At 35.3% G+C, this 19,311-nt stretch overlaps 1 protein-coding gene across 1 annotated transcript in view; it reads left to right on the top strand.

Moving 5' to 3' along the window:
- The window catches only part of LOC137398081 (hemicentin-1-like), a 150,611-nt gene that overhangs the window by 81,590 nt on the left and 49,710 nt on the right, over positions 1–19,311 (top strand). Inside the window, exons 29-45 of the mRNA XM_068084186.1 lie at positions 145–269; positions 492–626; positions 895–1,038; positions 1,750–1,868; positions 2,634–2,793; positions 4,176–4,295; positions 5,888–6,052; positions 8,339–8,501; positions 10,262–10,386; positions 12,931–13,090; positions 13,788–13,912; positions 15,626–15,773; positions 16,059–16,178; positions 17,261–17,409; positions 17,591–17,713; positions 18,637–18,826; positions 18,967–19,049. Of these exons, the coding sequence (XP_067940287.1) occupies positions 145–269; positions 492–626; positions 895–1,038; positions 1,750–1,868; positions 2,634–2,793; positions 4,176–4,295; positions 5,888–6,052; positions 8,339–8,501; positions 10,262–10,386; positions 12,931–13,090; positions 13,788–13,912; positions 15,626–15,773; positions 16,059–16,178; positions 17,261–17,409; positions 17,591–17,713; positions 18,637–18,826; positions 18,967–19,049 (2,354 nt within the window). The remainder of the gene's footprint in view (positions 1–144; positions 270–491; positions 627–894; positions 1,039–1,749; positions 1,869–2,633; positions 2,794–4,175; positions 4,296–5,887; positions 6,053–8,338; positions 8,502–10,261; positions 10,387–12,930; positions 13,091–13,787; positions 13,913–15,625; positions 15,774–16,058; positions 16,179–17,260; positions 17,410–17,590; positions 17,714–18,636; positions 18,827–18,966; positions 19,050–19,311) is intronic.

The raw sequence follows: 19,311 nt of genomic DNA, 5'->3' as shown, positions 1-19,311 counted from the left end.
TTCCATATTTGTATTTTATATCATTTATATATGAGTATGGTATTTGTTAGTATAGAATATTTATATTAGTATGGCATCTATTGATATATCATTTATATCAGTATTGTATTTATTAATATAGTCTATTAAATGCGTATTTGACAGGCTGAGCAGAGGAGGCTACAGTCTAACCCTTCTTAAGGCAGACCTCAGTCATACAGCTAGATACACCTGCATTGCCAGCAATGAAGCTGGATCTGAGGACAAGGACTTTGACCTGGATGTGCTGGGTGAGTGTAGACATAGAGCACCTGTGGCTAACTGTCATTTTGTAACTGTAACTTTATAGACATAGACCACCTGTTGCCATGTGTCATTTTGTAACTGTAACCTTTAACATTCACCAGCTATACCTTGTTGATATATTGCATCAGCCATAAACACCTGCTATATATTGTTATCAGTATGATTAGATGTATTTGAATTTGTATTATTTGTATTCGTGCATGCAGTTCCTCCCTACATTGACGAAACAAGCATAGAAAAAGATATAAGAATAATCAAGGGACGACAACTGACACTAAACTGCCCAGCAATGGGAACTCCCTATCCTGATGTCAGATGGTACAGAAATGGCTTCCTTGTGAGTGCAGACCTTCGTTAGGAATTTGCAAGAGGACCGTTGCGCTATGCCTTAGCCAGTGTTTACTGACCTTTTCGATAATGCTTGCTAAGAATTTCAGACTACGTAAATACATATGTAGTATTGAATAAGGAAACCCATCAGCTCTCTATGAATGTTGCAATTGACCTTTCTAGAAAGTTCATTCAGTCTAATTCAAGCTCTTTTAGGCTAATATCAACTGTACTTTATGTTACACTATTATTAGATTGAGAATGAAGAAGGTGAAGGAGACGCAGAGAGTGCTCTTTCTCTGCTGTCTTCCAATCGTCAGCTCTCTATCTATTCTATTGGAGTGGATGATACAGGCAGCTACACTTGCCAAGCTAGAAATATTGCAGGCCAAGCCAGCCTTCGCTTCAGTGTCTTTGTACTAGGTTTGTCTCTCTTATTGGTAATTTATTTTAATTTATTAAAATAATAAATTAAAATAAATTACCAATATTTATTTTATTGTAATTTATTTTAATTTATTAAAATAAATTAATATTTTATCTTTTTGTGAAATATGCTTAGCTTACCCTATATTTCAGCGTTTTTTCTATTAATTGTATCACATCATTTATTAAAAATCTTCATTCACTCCTAGTTTGTCTTGTTTGTTGTGAACACATGAACTCAATTTTATCTTGCTGATGCTATACGTATTAAAAGTCTATGTCAGTAGATTTGGAGTTGTACTCTCTTGTGTCATGAAATTTATACGCTAGGCTTATTTGTGTGGCTTAGTAACTTGTTTAGCTTGTCATATTTCTTGTCATATTTGCTACTTGTTTAGCCTGTCATATTTACTACTTGCTTAGCCTGTCATACTTGCTACTCGTTTAGCCTGTCATACTTGCTACTTGTTTAGCCTGACATACTTGCTACTTGTTTAGCCTGACATAATTACTACTTGTTTTGTTGCTGCTACAACCAGTGAAATTTATTGTCAATAGATTTGGAGTTGTGCTTTCATGCATCATAAAAATTTGTTTTCCAGTTTTAATAAAATTTTAAAGCAGTTTCATATTTGTTGCTTGTTTAGTCTGTCATACTTTTTGATGTTGAGGATGTCTACTGACCACATTCTATGTAATCTGTTACAGTGCCTCCGACCATCGATGACAGTAACCTGGTAACAAGGCCAAGGGTGAGACAGAACAACACAGTAATCATAGAGTGTCCAGCTCATGGTATACCTAATCCAAATGTAACATTCCTAAAGGTAATATCGATATATTATGTTATGTGTAGTTGTTCTATCATGTAAACACAGCTGTTACCTTGGTTGCTATTTCTTTGAGATTTCTACAGCTTGGAACTTTTTTTTCACAAGCTTAATATTATATATGGTATAGTTTAATGTACAGTATAGTATTTAGTGCAATATAAGTATGCCTTATTAATGTGATTTTTCCTGTATATATGGACCTATAGATGCAGACCATAGACCTATATGTCTATGGATCTGTAGACGCATCGATTAAAGACTAGTTTAGACAAAAAGTTTTGTTGATTTTATCAGAAAGTATCATTATTGTTCTATCATTTGCGATTGTTTTTGATGTGTAAGGTGATCCGATTGCCAGGATGTTTCAAGATTAAACTGATGAAACCTGACCACAGTTAAAACGCTCAGAACAAGCGAAAGTGAGATTATAATGTCTATAGTTGCAAAGGGACTGACAGAATAAAGGCGCGAAATGCTTCAATTTGAACACAAAAGCCAATATCAACTATCTCAAAGATAACAACTATTGATGTCATTTCGCAATTATTTTTCTCAGTGGTCTAATTACGATCAAGTTTTGTCAATTTTAATCGTGAACTATCCTGGCAGTTGGATCACCTCAAACATCGAAAACAATGTCAAGTGATAGAAAAATACCGATAATTTCCGACAAAATCTGCAGAAACTGGACAATCGGTTGAACTGGACCACTCAACGCCTCTCCTAGTCTGTACCAGCATTGTTTTTACACATTCACAGAACGGTCGGCCGATAGAGGAAGAGTCTCACATAGTGCATGAGAAAGATGGTAAGAGGTTTCTCATAGACTCAGCCCAAGTGACAGACACGGGCAGGTACACTTGTATAGCCATGAATGAGGCAGGAGAGGCGAGGAGGACATACGATCTGCAAATACAAGGTTGGTAAAAGTAGATGAGATTTTGCTGACAGTTTCGGAACGACCACTTTGTCTAACCCTACAAGAGCAGTTTCTCGTGTGCAAGCTCTCAAACCTTTTTAGTTCTTTAGGCAACACAAATACCTAAATAATGGTCAAACATATTTTTAAATGTTTCGTTCTAGAATTTACAATTTGCCTCGGTAATGACAGTGAATGAAAAGTAATAGCAGTAATACCCGCTCAATAGAATCACACATAATATATGAGTGGATGAGAGTCAAAAATTAGATGAGATCTTTGTGACAGTTTCAGAACAAGCACTTTGATTAGTGCTAGAATGGTGTAGGGTTTGACATGCTGTTTCAGCATTTAACTTTTTGTTAGAAAGAAGAGTTTTTTTACGAATCAAAATATACTTGAAGTTTAAGGAAGTTATAAAAGGAGACTAAATCAGGAGCTGAGTGTAGTAGTTAGTATTCTGAACCGTGCAGTAGGTCAGTAGTTCAAACCTCACTATGGATTGCTACCACAAGCATTTTATCAAAAACCTGTGTTTTGCGCAGGAGAGTTCTTTCAGGCCTTCAAAATATTTGAGAAGGATTACTTCAAAATATTTGAGAGGCGTTTGAATTCTTACGGCTCAGAGAAAAAAGTTCTGATTTAAATTTTATGAGCAAGCCTTAAAAATAGTGATTATATTAACAATTTGCAACCTGGTAAATCAACGCTCAACTCGACTTATCATTACTATATCAGATTGTTCATATAATGTGATAAATTATTTGAACTTTTAAAGGATTGCTAGCATTCAAGAGCAGACAATTCGGACTTTTTGTTCATATTTTTGGTTTATAGTTAATCATTGTATGTCCAGTGAAAGTCTCGCGGAGTACAAGTTCGATGAAAAAAGTAAACTCGGACCATCCTGTATTATTAGCAATAATAATTACAATAATATCAGAGTTTTTGTGAAATCTTGGCTTATATCCAAGTTTTCAATCTTCTTGTTGGGCCGTGGGGCAGGAAGTCTGTTTTACTATATGCATCAGGGCACCATCTGCATTTTCTGTTGAGTGAACTGTGACCCCACATACCTTTGTTGCTACCTCAGCAATGACACTATATTCCTCTGCTACCGGATTAATCTCGAAACAATAAATCAATACAACTGCATGAACCATGACACGTTATGCTTAGGCCTACACTCTTTCAAACAATCTTGAATTCATGAATTGTATTTTGATATCTTTTGTAAAAAAAATTTTTTTAAATATTTTTATAAAATATTTTTATAAAAATATTTTGTGTTTGACCCTCGAGAAAAAATTTCTTCAACATAGCCAAGGTTCTGATGCGTGCTGCCCACAGGCTAAGTTTATCTTGCTATTGTCATCTTTTAGTGCCAGCAAGAATAGAGACTGTTGGACTCGCTGTTGATCTGTCTGTGATAGAGAACAGAACTGCTCTCATTTCCTGTCCAGTTACTGGCATTCCTCAGCCTTCCATCATCTGGTTTAGAGGTGTGTATTAGTAGGGCTTTTAGAATGTGTACAGCTGTTCTAGAGGTAGCATAACTCCAGTAGAGGCTCTGTATTTTCTTTGCTTTATTGAAACTGTTTGAGTATGCTAGAAACTACTTGACTTTGTTAAAAGCTAGCAGTTTTATTGAAATCAGTTTCTAATCAAATATTATACTGACAATGTGCTGTGATTAGGAAGGCTCAAAGTTTTATCTGTTATCAAAAGTACCCAAACCTGTTCATCGCAATGCTTGCTAAGTGCTGTCATATGTGGGTTGCTGATTATAATTCCAGAAGACGGTTTGAAAAACGATTCATTCAAAATTCGAAACTAATTTTTTTTGTTATAATTATTGTTGATAATTTTATTTCATTTCAAGCATAGGCAACAACTTTTTTAAAGCAACTTTTCTACTCCTTTACATTGCATATTTTAATGTATACACATGTATACATTAAAATATGAGAGAGCATGTAAGAATTTTCTGATAGTTTTTTTACACAACAACCTTTATAAGCATGTAATGAGAGACCAGGTAATATGTAAAATACAGTGATTGTATCATTGTTTTGCTGCAGATACATGCGGTTGTGTTCCTGTATCCGTAGCAGCCCGTACCTCAGCCTTTTTCACTCAGAGTTTTGTGTGTCCGTATACCGTAAATAAAAAAGTGTAGAAATGGACTTTGTGTTTTAATTGTAACAAGAGATTTCCTATTTTAAATCTTGGAAAAAGCATTTTGTTTGTTTTATTTTACCGATTTTAACATTAACGTGAAAGTATCCAAGACTTACCTTTGCTAAGGTTACGATTTAAAGACATTCTAATGAGAGAGTATCGTAATGATATCCTAGCAAAAATCTTGGAAATAAAAAGAAACATAGCAGAAACATTTTATTTCTTTTATTGGTTTACCAACTGTAACAAACTTTTTACCATTGTAGAAAACCTAGGTACAGTAGAATATGGTCAAAAGCTGCATTTTTGGTTGAAGTCCGAGAAACAAAAATCTCAAATTTTCCAGTTGATCCAATCTGATTTGATCAAGAACATAAGCATTCAGAAGCTGAAGTATGACTGCCTTTTAATTCACTTTTTATTGTTCATGTGTGAACCATAACAAAATTTACTATCAAATTTTTACTTTAAATTATTACTTACTTTAATTTTACTTAATTATTACGTATTTATTTAAAGATTAAACAAAACTTTTCTATAATTTGTGTAATTCTATAACGGGTGATACACTGTTAACATATCTAAAGATTTTAAGATCCACAGTGAGTCAAACTATCAAATTTTTACTCATACACTTTGCCATAATCTATGTATTTCCATATTGTGGAAAATAAATTTTCACCCGAAACTCCAAGCTTTGAATAAAAAACATTAAAACTATAAAAAGATGCTAGACTGGAAAGAATATTGTTTTGAAAAATAACATCTAAAAATGAAATTTGACAGGCTCACAAAAAATTTGAAAAAATCTGCCGTATGATGACGAGTTCTATATGGTATTTATGATACACCTCAAACTCTTGTTATGTGTACTGCAACTATTGGACCATCCAGCTTATGAATAACCTTGCAGGACGAGTGCCTCTGATAGACGGCCCTTACCCAAACATAAGACTTCTGAACCAGGACCAACAGCTAGAGCTTTCAAAGGTTCAGCTCTCCGATGCTGGATCATATTCATGCAAAGCCACTAACGCTGCTGGAAGAGACAGACAGGAGTTTAATCTGCAGGTTTACCGTAAGTCAAGGTCACCTACTGGTGGCAAAGCTTTGTGGTCAGCAAACTTATTCTTGGTTTCCAGTTCAGCTTCATGATTTCTAAAAGTCACTTGACAATTCGATATTCCAAATAGATGATTAACGATATATCACGATATTATTATGTAAGAACTTGTTGAATATTTTTGTATATTCTAATTTACAAACGAACTGTTTTGTGTTCGTGATAATTAGAAACATTTATTTTATGAAAGCCCGTGTGTGAGTAGAAGGTCACGAAATGAGCTTATTATAAGAGTAGAAGGTATTTTAGTTCCATTATCTCAGACTCTGAAAATTGTCAGGTGTGAGATAAATCACCATTATACAATTACATCGCTAATACAGTTAGCGATATCTCTTTAAATGGTGGCACTTTTCAAATCACCTGCCTTAAAAATTGCCAACAAACAATTAAATCGCCATATCATGTAGCTCTATCTAGTTTTTAGTAGGTTGGCTTGCCTGGAGTTGTCCCTCTTAACCCTTTTGGATCCTTGGCCATTCTTGTCAATGTGTGTCAGTATCCCTGGACAATTTCTCGAAAAGTAGGCAATTTGGAAACTTTTAAATATATCTCAATCTGTTAATAATCAAATAATATTTTGCGAAGCACTGAAGAAACAGTCCAACAAAACACTGAAAATGTAACTAGATAAAAAAAGTTTTGAAAGTTTTTGGGCTAAAACCCCATGCATACGATTTTAACAAATTCTGGAAATGTTTGCAGTATGATCATATTTATCATGCATTCATCATTATTTTCTGACACAAAATCATCAAATTTATAGTTAGTATCACATAAATCTTGATATGCATCTCTGTCATCTATCGCATCAACATTTGAAATGTATCAAATTTTTACGCCATATCATTAGTAAAGATATTAAAAAATTATGATAAAAAATGGAAATAAAGTTTTTGATCTAATGTTCCATGTCATAATTAATTTGATTGGTTAGAACTGTTACTTGAAAACATTATTTGTAAAAAGCATCATGTAAACGCTAGTATACTTCCGTCAGGGTTCAACTGGTTAAACTTATTGTGGATTGTCGGGTTTACTCTCCATCATTCCTACCGCTTATGGTGAAGACAACTTCTTTCTGCTACATAAGTCCTCAGAGCACCGCTTCTCAAAAGAATCCCCATCGTATAGTGAGAGTAGAATATTTCTCTATAGCAAAAGACTCTTTTTATGATCTAGACCAGTTTTATATCTAGCAAGGGCTCCTCTCTCTACTGAGTAAGACATCTGTATGTTGATGTCATCGTTTTCTTTAGAGAATGAAAAAATTTTCTAAAACCATGGCCTCATTTCTCTATATCAGGAGCCATTTGTCTCTATACTGAGTGGAAGTTCTCCTGAGTGAAAGCAATTTATATTTATACTCTCATAGTGACAGCAAGATGTCTGTTTTACCAAATTTGTCATATATAAATATTTTACATAATACAATTGTTATTGATAAAGAATATAGAAGCATGTTTTAAATATGCAAATTTTGGAGTGCAAGCTCTTGTGAGTGAGAGAAAATCATATTTGTTCTTTGACAATGAAGGAAAAAAAGTTTTATTTTATGAAATCTGTCTACTATTTATATTATATAACGCAATTGTTATTATGATTAGCATATATAGAAGCATGTTTTATGTAATGTTTACACTTAGAGTTTTATCTGATCTTTTGTTGTCAAAATCATTTCCCTTGACTAAAAGTGAATAAGTTTCCAAAATTATCCTGTTTCCTGTTGACATATTCTAACAATATTGATAGTTCAAAATTCTACAGCTTGCCCTTTTAGATAGATTATATTTTGATGGTCAGGTCAGGCTGTATGAACCTGCTCATGCTAATAAATTTAACTCTGTACCACTTGTGCATGGGCTGGACTGATGGTGGCTAAATCATCAACCCCCATACTGATGGGGAGGGTGAGTGGAACACCCTTACAGAACCAAAAATAACATCAATAAAAGCACTGTGCTATTCCAGTGATGCAACAGGGCAGCATCTAGAGGGTGAAGATAAACAAAACTATCCATCAACCAGCCCTATCAGCAGAATTAAAATGCTATCATGTCTCGACCTGTTCTTGGTCGCTGGAAATCATTTCCTTTCTGTCAAGAGAGTGGATCTGGTCTAGCGAAATCGCTTCATTATTTGAATAAATGATGAATGTAACAGCCACAACCATAGACAGTCTTAGATACCTTGAATGACTGCAAGATGTTTTCATACTGTGTATGTTATTGTTTCCAATAGTTCCACCTGAGTTTGAAGAGGAGGCTGTTGTGGTGCCTGAAGAATTCATAAGTATTGTCAGAAAATCTTTCTCCCTGAGCTGTCCAGTGGAGGGAGAACCAAAGCCAGTAGTAAACTGGTACAAAGATGGCATTTTAATCTCTAGGGAGAACCTTCAGTATAGGTACGGGTGTTACCTGATTATTGATCAACTACGCAGTTGTTTTAATCTTCAATCTTAATTTTAATCTTTGTGTCTGTTTGCGTCATTGACTTTTCTGAATCATGTCTAACAAAGAAATTTTACAGGAGTTCACTTTGCGCATACATATATAAGAGAACTAGCATTAAAGGTTCACTTGCAGCAAAATTAACATTACAGTTATTTGGTATCAAAAGATTCACCATGTCTTACTCTGTTGTGTTGTAGGTACCAAATATGTGAAAATCTGATTACAAGCTCTTAAAAACTCAAAAACGAAAAGCCGCCGTAGATTGGAATCTCTTTATTTCTCTGACGTAGCCATGAAATTTATTTATTGTCTCATCATGTGATGTTCTCACGTGAATAGAAAGGCCAATAAAAAGCTCAATATAAAACTTATCGTAACACTAGTTTATGACAAACGCTTCGGGTTTTACCGAAGACCCCGTATCAAATATAGATGCTCGCTACTTTACAGTTTTGTTTCGGTTTGGTCTAATCGGCAAGTCGTCATCTGATCATGTGACCCAATACTTCGCAAATAATTTTTGCAGCACTTTTCGATTATCACAGGTGACCAACAGGCTCGTCATGATTATCAGACAATGATATGAACTCCTTCGAGCTAAGGTTAAAAAGTTAAACAATTTTTTACAGTAAGTTATAAGATATTAGTGCTAAAAGTGACAGCATTACAATGATGATAAAACGGACGCGTAAGAACAATAGACATGGTTTTATTGAATGCGTAAAGTATATTTGTGAAAATATTTCGACGAATAAGGTTGCATGAAAGTGTAAACAGAAACCATCTACCACAACTACGTCACATTTGAGCCGTTTTGGAAAGAGAATCCAAACTAAGGCGGTCTCGTGTGGCTGTGATTTTCTGTTCGTTTTTGAGCTTTTAAGAGCTTGTAATCACCTTTTCCCATATTTGGCACCTACAACACAACAGAGTAAGGCATGGTGAATCTTTTCGTATCAAATAATTGTAATGTGAATTTTGTTGCAAGTCAACCTTTAAATATGAACTTGGACAAAATTTTAATAGATTTTTTCAAAAAGTATCAATATTTTTTTACCATTTGTTTTTGATGTTTGAAGTGATCTGACGGCTGAGATGTTTCAAGATCAAAATTGACAAAACTATTGCGCTAAAAGGCTCAGAAGAAAAACACATGCCGAAATGATATCGCTAGTTGTTATCACTGCTATAGTTGATATCAGCTATTGTGTTGAAGTTGCAGTATTACACGTGTCTCTATTCTGTCAGTCTCTTTGCAACTATAGACTTCATAATCACACTTTCGTTTGATCTGAGCATTTTAACTACGATCAAGTTTTGTCAATTTTAATCTTGAAACATTCTGGCAGTCAGATCACCTCAAACATCAAAAACAATTACAAATGACAGAAAAATATCGATACTTTCTGATAAAATCCACTAAAATTTTGTGTAAGTTCATCTTTGAGCCTGCCGATGCCTGGGATTTCTGTCTTTTTCAATCAGATAGCCAGCTGGTGTTTAAGAGGCTGGTTTTCAGGATCTCGATGAAGTTTCGAGAAAAACTATTTTTAACGACCTGGCTGAAGGCACTGAGCTTGTGAAGCTTGTGAAGTTTAGATGAAATCCATCAAAGAGTGTAGAAACGTAAAGCATCTACTCAGAATAACACACACACTAACACAATGACAAAGTGCCATTTAGGAATTATGTATTTTATTTCTGGTTACAGAGTCTCTTTTGATGGTGAACTACTAGACATCATATCTGTGAGGGTAGAAGATGCTGGTAAATTCACTTGTGAGGCTGTGAACCCTGCTGGAAAGATTGATCGAGATTTTACATTGACTGTTCATGGTAAGACTTCCTTATCTCTTGTTGCCTGCACTTCTCATACCCGTGTCATCTAGCTTTTCATATTTATATTCAAATCTACAACATATTCCAGCATATATTATTTCAACAAATGATCTTTCCAAATCTTTGTATCTTTCTACTTAGCCTGTCTTGACAAGCTGTTGTTTTTGCATAGTTGTCCCCCGTCGAGCGGCGAGCAACAACAGCTTGTCACAAGACGTACTGCACCTGATGCATCAGCTGCACTTATAAGGAGTTGTTCTCTTCCGTCTATGCGGCTTGGCTGCGATGTTATTCCAGTCGCTCCATTGGTAATCATAACGGATTTCACGCAAAAATTTATGTAGAAAAATTAAGATAAGAACGTTTAACTGGCGACCCCTCTCTGCAGTAAACTTTATTAGAATTTGAGAACTTAGGCAACAACAGCGACTAAACATGTCGTTATTTGTGCGCTCAGTCAGTTTTATTTCTATTTTTGTATCAGTCAGTTTTATTTGTTCTTATGGATTTTATTTTAAGTTTATTTTATTCTTAAGTTTTACTAAAGTTTATCACAAAAACTGGTCTTTGGTTAAACGTTGTAATCTTGTTTTTTTCTACATAAATTTTTGCGTGAAATCCATTATGCTTACCAATGGAGCGACCGACATAACATCGCGGCCAAGCCGCGTAGACGGAAGAGAACAACTCCCTATAAGTGCAGCTGATGCATCAGGTGCAGTACGTCTTGTGACAAGCTGTTGTTGCTCGCCGCTCGACGGGGGACAACTACGCAAAAACAACAGCTTGTCAAGACAGGCTACTTTCTACTTTACCTATGCTAAATGTTTATTTTACTTATGTTAAAGATTTCATGGTTTTGTCCTGGTTTTTCACATGACAGTTACAAGCTCTCAACTCATTTCAACTCACATGAAATGAATAAATTACATGCATCTAACAATTGTTTTAAAAAATATCACCGATAGCTGCTTTAACAATCTTGCATCTAAAATCCATTCTCTGTTAGCAGAGAACGTTATTTTAAACACTGTATGTCAAACCATTTATTTGATTTTAGTGGTTAACTGTTACCCTTTTTCTTTTTTCGATTTATTGTTGATGTATGGCATAATTTCAAAGACATTTTGATTTGAAATGAAATTATTACCAATAAATTGATATACCATGATACCTCTAATTGAACGCCATACCGAACTATTTTTTATCCCTTCCTTTTTGGTGGTGGTCCATTGGAAGTGCCGTTGAAATAGTTGGAGGTGTTGGCGTTCAATTAGAGGTTTTATGGCATATAAACATGTATATATTTTCACTTTATGGCTTGCCAATTTAAAGCACATAAATTACATAATTTTTTTTATTATATAGAATACATCAAAATACATCAGAATCTTGGCTTTCGAATGAGCCTATATTCAAAACACAAAGAATAAAAGAACTGAAAAACAGGGTGTCAAAAGCATGTCCTGCAATAAAAAAACACTTGGTTGCGGTTCCCACAATGTGATGTCACAATTATTATTTAGCCTTAGGTAGTCGATCCCTTTCGCTGCCATTGAGGCTGCGCTTTTCTGTGACAATCGGTGCCGTTAAATCCAGAGAGCGCTAATAATAAACTAGGATTCTAGATAATCAACAATGCCCGGGGATCGTGCTAACGCCTGACCAATACAAACAAATGTTCTGGGTTAATTAATTATGCTTTAATAATTATACTGTCGTTGATAAAGGTAATGAAATCACATCAATTAAATTGTGACCTGCGGTTGCGTGGCCCTAGGACTATGTGTCAATCACACTTTCGCGAGATCACGCAATGCTTGAAATTAATTAGTCTCAGTCGCGACCCTCAACATCACAATAAAATGAGAGGGATAGTGCATAATATCATCGGGAAAACATAGTATGGTGCCTGGAATCTGAGTTATTTATAGAAATAATCTGTACATGGAGAACTAATGACACTGATTCCTTTGTCATCTTCATTGGTTCTCTGGAGTTGTCCTACCTTCGCCTGACACTAGCGTCATCATAGTTGATAAATATAAGCGGTAAGCAATAAAATAAGCGGTAAGAGCACACAACACCGCATATGAAAATTGTGATGTCACAATTTTCGAGTCTATACCATTGAACATTTCAGCGGTAAAGCTCTGGGGTATCCTATAAACACCAACCAATGTCTGTCTCACCATGTCAAACAATGGCTCATTCGAAAGCCAAGACTCTGATGTATTGAAATATATGATAAAAAATTATGTAATTGATGTGCTTTAAGATAACAAGTAAACATTGAGAATAATATTTCCGTTACCATGACACTACAGCTAATATTGGTATTTCCGTTACCGTGACACTACAGCTAGTATTGGTATTTCCGTTACCATGACACTACAGCTAGTGTTGGTGTTCCCGTTACCATGACACTACAACTAGTATTGGTATTTCCGTTATCATTAACTTACAGCTAGTATTTCTGTTATCATTAGGAATGTTTACTACTCGAGTATGAAGATTTTTATTCACAATTTTTTGTTACAGTGCCTACTACAATTACTGGGGCAAATGAAATCACAGATATATCAGTAATAGTAGGCCAGCCTACCACACTAAGATGCCCTGTGACTGGCTCGCCTACTCCTCGAATCAGCTGGTTTAAAGACGGTGAAATTCTGGATCCAAGAGCATCTTCTAATATCAGGCATGTAGAGTTGGCTTATCAAAGCCTCACAAATTTTATTTAATATATTTTTAACCAGTTTTATTTTATTGCCCTATTCCAAATATTTCACCATAGAATGTGAGTGAGAATTCTGGAAGTCATGCATTATGAAGTCATGCTCAAATGCAAAAGGATTTTTACTATTCACCATGAATTTGATAGATGTAAAAAGATAAAAAAATTGAAAACAGTTAAATATTATTTTTCATAACCTTCATCTGACCTTCAACAGCGTATTTTATTGAAAGTTGATAATTTTACTTTTTCATCAGGAATAAAATGTATAGGAAATGATCATTCAATATTGTGCTCATTTTAAAAGTGGCCTAATCCGGTTCAGTTTAGTTTAAACTAGTTTAAACTAGTTTCCTATCTTTAGCTATAATCTGTAAGCTGTAGAGGCATGACTTGACCTAGGTGTAAGTTTATCCAATCAGGTGGTTTCATCATCAGTTTAAAAGTTTGGTAGATCTCTTCTCTTACCCTGTTATGACATCACTTGAAGTTTCTCCAGCTTATAACTTGCGATGGAAATCGCTGGCAGGTAAATTTGGCATTATTTTTAGCTAATATATCATCTTCTAAACTTTTTATATTGGGTTTGGTATGAGTACCTCTATCCATTTCCTGAATGTCTCAGAGTTATGTTCTCACTGGTTTGGTTAATCTGTTACAGGGTTGTAGACAATGGACAGCAATTGATTGTGGTTGATGCTCAACTGCTTGATGTTGGCTCCTATCTCTGTATCGCTAGCAATGCTGCTGGCAACGACAGCAAACCATTCCGCATTGATGTGCAAGGTAGATAACTCCTACTAGACTGACTATTGCTTTTCATTGAATGTATTGTTAAGCTTTACGAAATGCCTAGTTTTTTTGTTTATATATTGATCTGGTTTTCTTGCACTTGGATATTTAGTTTATTACTTTTCAGAAAACTGTAATCATAAAACTGATGAACAGAAAACAAGAATATACAAAGTTGTGTCTAGCATATAGATATTTATCTCCCTCTGTAAACAGCTTTTATGTAAATATTGGTATAATCTGATTTAAGCTTGGCTTGTAGAGACTTATCTCCTCTTGTAAACTTATATGTAAAGATGGTATGATATGAGCTATAATACCTGTTCTACAGGGACTTATCTTCTCTTGTAAACAGCATATATGGGAAGATTGGTATAATATGAGTTGAGCCTGGCCCATAGAAACTTATCTCCTCTTGTAAACTTATATGTAAAGATGGTATGATATGAGCTTTACCTGATCTGCAGGAACTTATCTTCTCTTGTAAACAGAATGTATGAGAAGATTGGTATAATCTGATTTAAGCCTGGCTTTTAGAGACTTATCTCCTCTTACAAAAAGAGTATTTGTAAATGTAATATTGGTTGCAGTGTTGGTTCACATGGGTGACTGTGGTGAGTGACTCATGTCTGCCTTTTAAATAGTCAAGTTTTTATGGAACAACATTGCCTAAGATTCATAGTAATGCTGGATAACGATTCGAGTGCATTCGGTTTTTCGATAGTTATTCTCTCTCGGTTCATTGATTCAGAAAGAGAAGACAACTGCGTATGAACCGAATTTTACATCACGATTCGATTCAGTGTTTGCGCATGCCCACGCAGCAGCTTCCTAAACAAAGTTTCATGAGAGCATCGATCGGTCAGCAAATGTGTTTAGAGTTTTTTTTCATCCAAATTGTAGCAATAGTCTTGACTCTTGCCAAATTAACTCATGTGATGTTTTGTAGTTGAGAGACTCATATTTGTAATATCTTATTATGGTATTAATCTTCATTGATTGTATTTGTCCTGAGCATATTGTAATTTTATTTATTTATATTTATTCAATTGTTTTTAAATTAATTAATTTGATGTTGATTCATTAAATTTTAAAGAGGATAACATTTTTCAAATCGTATTGGTTAATTAATATTAATATAATTGAAAATGACACCATTACTTGAACATTTTTTGCCAATATTAATTATTAGTTTACTATTTATTAATAAATATACAAATCTCGGTTCGATGCGGCTCATAATGCCCATATGAGTAAACCGAAGCAACAAATGAAGATTCGGTTTCATTCAGTTTTCAGGAGAAAACAACACTGAAATTGAATGCACAGTGCAGGTAGACGTCGAACAGCTCTAATTCAGAGTTATATGGTTAATACTACTAAATATACTTTCCAAATGAAAATTGTTTGTCATGTAGATAGTATTTTAAGGTAGAAAACGGTATCTGTCTAAACTGTTTTGTGTCAAAAACCACAACTGCATTACTTGGAAAAATGTTGGATAGCGCCAATATTAATTGGTAGTCGTCTCCTCCATCATTTGATATTGTTTTGTATTTTTAACTGCTGCCTTGAGTTCACATAATGACAGTTTAAAACAGATCATTTAGCTAGAATATTCATCTTATATCTTATTGATAGGAATAGAGTTTCTAGCTCAAAGTTGTAGGGTTCATCTCAATACTCTGTTATTATATGTCATTATAGTTCCTCCCTCTATTGATGCAAGCGATGCTTTTGTTGTGGCCACGGATAAAACCAGAACTTTGTTGTTGTGCGAGACATATGGCCTCCCCACTCCTAACATAAGATGGTATAAAGATGGCTTTGAACTCAACACCATCGCTAATTCAAGGTTCGTCATATATAAGACTGTCATATAATATCTCATTATCTTTACTTACCATTTCATTACTATCTTTACTTCCTGTTTCATTGCTATCTTTACTTCCTGTTTCATTGCTATGTCTACTTCAAGTTGTCATTTCTTTTTATACCCTTTCCCAGTATTATATATTCACACCTACTACTCACTGAGTATGCTCTATAAATAGCTTTCTTTCCTTGCCTTTGACCAACATTTCTCGCTGCCAGTTGTCATGTTGTCCCATATATCATTACGTGTTTATGTGGATTGCAGGTACAGGATGCTGCAATCTGGTAGTTTAGAGTTCTCTATGGTCAAACCATCTGATACTGGTAACTACACCTGTGTGGCCACCAATGAGGCTGGAATTAGCAACAAGACCCTCACCCTGAGGTGCGTAGCAGTTGCCCTTGTTACTCATTGGCTAGTCGCAGTTGTTCTTGTTACTCATTGGCTAGTCACATTTTATGTTGCTACATTGATCAATGTCTCTTTTCTACTGATTACAAACATGGTTGGGCTTGATTGGTATCTCCGAGCTGCCCATTCAGTTATTCTACAAAAAACTCAATCTGCCTTTTTCCTGGTATATTAAATCTTCCATTACTAAATTAATTTCTTTACTGGAATATAATTATATATTCACTAAAACCTAACATTTGACATGGACATAAATTGTCATAACTTTTAACCCACACGATCTATAAAAATGTTTTGTCATAAATTAATCAGCATAAAATTTTATGTCAGCTGATGCCATTAAGAATGCAACAAGGATCTTACATGATGAGTTCTGACACTTTTTCTTCTGTGACGCTGTAAACAAACACTGTGCCGAACGCTGTGTGGCTTAGCAAAAAAGTTATTAATATAAATAAAACTTAAATTCCATGTTGCAAAAGCTCTATGTGTTCACTGCTCTATTTTTCTAGTGCCTGTATATGTTGCAATAAATTAATTTTGCATCAATAGTTTATTTTGCTTTTATTAACAGAAAAGCCGCTTGAAAACATTCACAAGCTTATTGATATTTTTATTTTTTTAGATAAGATATACGTAAAATATGTATATTATGTATATTATATATAATATCTTAATACTATATTTTATATATTACTATATAAAATATAAAAAATGGATTTGATTGAAAACTAACTCAAAATCACCAAAATGAATATTTATTAATGTTACTCGTGTTTGATATTGGTAAATGTTAATCTTATGTGTATAAGTTAAAACTTATTAAAGCTTAGTCTCAAAATATTTTGGTTTGAAATGAAATTATAGCTAATAAAATACTAAAAGCACAATGTCATGTGTATTGTATGTCTATATCAAGGTAGTCATTTCTACAAGAATCTACATGTGCAGATGTTTTTCTGCATTCAAATTGCCATTTTGCTGTCATTTCCAAACGCTGAGAAAATTACATACAAGTTACATGTACATGCATAATAAATAACCTTATTTCTTAGCATCCAAGTGCTACCACAACACATAAATCCCTATCAAGAAGTCAGCGTCAATTCTGGAGGGGACATAACTCTCACTTGTGATGTCATTGGCACGCCTACGCCCAGAGTTATTTGGCAGATTGGAACCCGTATTGTAGCCAACTATCCGCGTGAGTATTGCATCATGTATTTTCCGTGACCTTTAGGGTTTCCCAGAAGTACTTTTCCCAACTTTTGAGTTTCTCATCAATGTAGCCCCATGTACACTCTTATCTACTAGGAGTATACATTGTACTCCTAGTAGATAAGAGATGTTTTCAAGTACCTAACAACATCCTTGCGTGTTTGCAGCTGAGCAGAACAACAAGTCTTTGCTAATAGAGGGAGCCCGCAGCTCGGACTCTGGTTCATACATTTGCATAGCCCAGAATCCTGCTGGTACATCTACTGGTAGAGTTAAACTACAGGTGCTTGGTGAGTCAACATTTACACCTCTCATTTTCGTGTCTATGCAAGTTGTTTGTTTATATCAGTAGTTTTATCTTCGTCGTTATGAAAACTTCTCTATGCCGATTATGTCGTCTTTTTTGGTGTAAAAGTTTGTTCTATTTGCTGACTTGCTTTTTGTCTATTTAGTTTTCCGTTTCTCAATTTTCTTCATAAATTTTGTCGATTTAATTCTATCTCAAACCCAGTTCTTTCTTCACTGTAAGGAGCGGTGGTGGTGCAATCGGTCGCTGCTGATGCTTTTGAGAACCAGCATGCCAGCGAGAGCTATAGGCAAATCTTTTTGCTGGTGGTGGCCATCGGCAAAGCTCAGCGAGTTGAACTTTTCTACGGTCTCTAGCATCGATGTGAGAACCGTGCATCGGCTGCACGCGCACCCAGATTGCATTGTGCGTATGATTTCCACAAGAATTGTGACGCAAAAGTTTAGCAGTACACTGACTGCTACGCACATACACCACATTGCTACATGTTTACGATTTTGTTGGGCTTTAATGCGACCTTGACCCGGAAACATACGTTATATCTTAACTCCACACGTAAAAGATAGTGTTGACTCGGAGCAGAAAGTACTTAATTTCACGATTACCGCTGGTACCGTAAGTGCTGAGAACATACAGCCTTTGCCGATGGCCGCAGGCACACTATCGGCTGTTCACGATGGGGTGAGAATCAGGTTTAACCTGGATGTACTCTATGCATGTGCACTACAAATGCACATGTGCACTCTGACATATTTTTTATTCTTTCTTAACATACAGAGCAGCAAATGGGCCACCACAGTCTTTGCATAGATGCATGTTTCTGTTGCACTCATAAGAACATATCAACCCATCTCAGAGGCACAGCACACAAGTAAAGCTTGTGATTGTTGATATTTCATGTTATAGTGAAGCCTACCATAGACACAAATCGTGAGTCATACAGAGTGATAGAGGGACGGGAGCTACAGTTGCCCTGCCCAAGTCAGGGAGTACCTAAGCCTGAGATCCGCTGGTCAAAAGATGGAGAGGAAATAGCCTCAGACGACTTCAGATTCAGAGTGCTGCAGGGTGGTAGACTGTCTATCGCCATCAGCAGGTAGGGGCAACTCACGTCCTCTTTATTTCCTTTTCTTGCGATTAAAGATTTCGGGGTTTCCTGTTTTTGATGAGCAAGTCAAAAGGCTTGTTAGTCACATCCTGGGCTATGGTTGTCATTCAGTCATGTCTAATTTATAGGAGTGAAGATGAGGGAGTTTACACTTGTGAGGCATTCAATGAAGCGGGAGTGGCCTATCACAATGTCAAGGTCAATGTGCTAGGTAGGTTGTGGTACTATCAGAAGTCAGAGGGAGTGAACTAACTTTTAGTTAAACTAGCAGTATGCCTGGTGATGCTAAAGTTCTTTTTACATTTTTAATCCGATAGTCTGGAGGTAGTTTAAGAGGCTGGTCTTCAGGAACCAGATGGAGTTTAAAACCGAATATTTTAGTGACCTGGCGGAAGGCACAGAGCGCGTGCCTGTGAAGTTGGAATGAAATCATCCAAAAATGTGGAAATGCATTGTGTTTCACATTTTTGGTT

This window comes from Watersipora subatra, chromosome 6 (assembly GCF_963576615.1).
Source record: "Watersipora subatra chromosome 6, tzWatSuba1.1, whole genome shotgun sequence".
Lineage (NCBI taxonomy): Eukaryota > Metazoa > Bryozoa > Gymnolaemata > Cheilostomatida > Watersiporidae > Watersipora > Watersipora subatra.
This window is presented reverse-complemented; position numbering and strand designations above follow the sequence as displayed.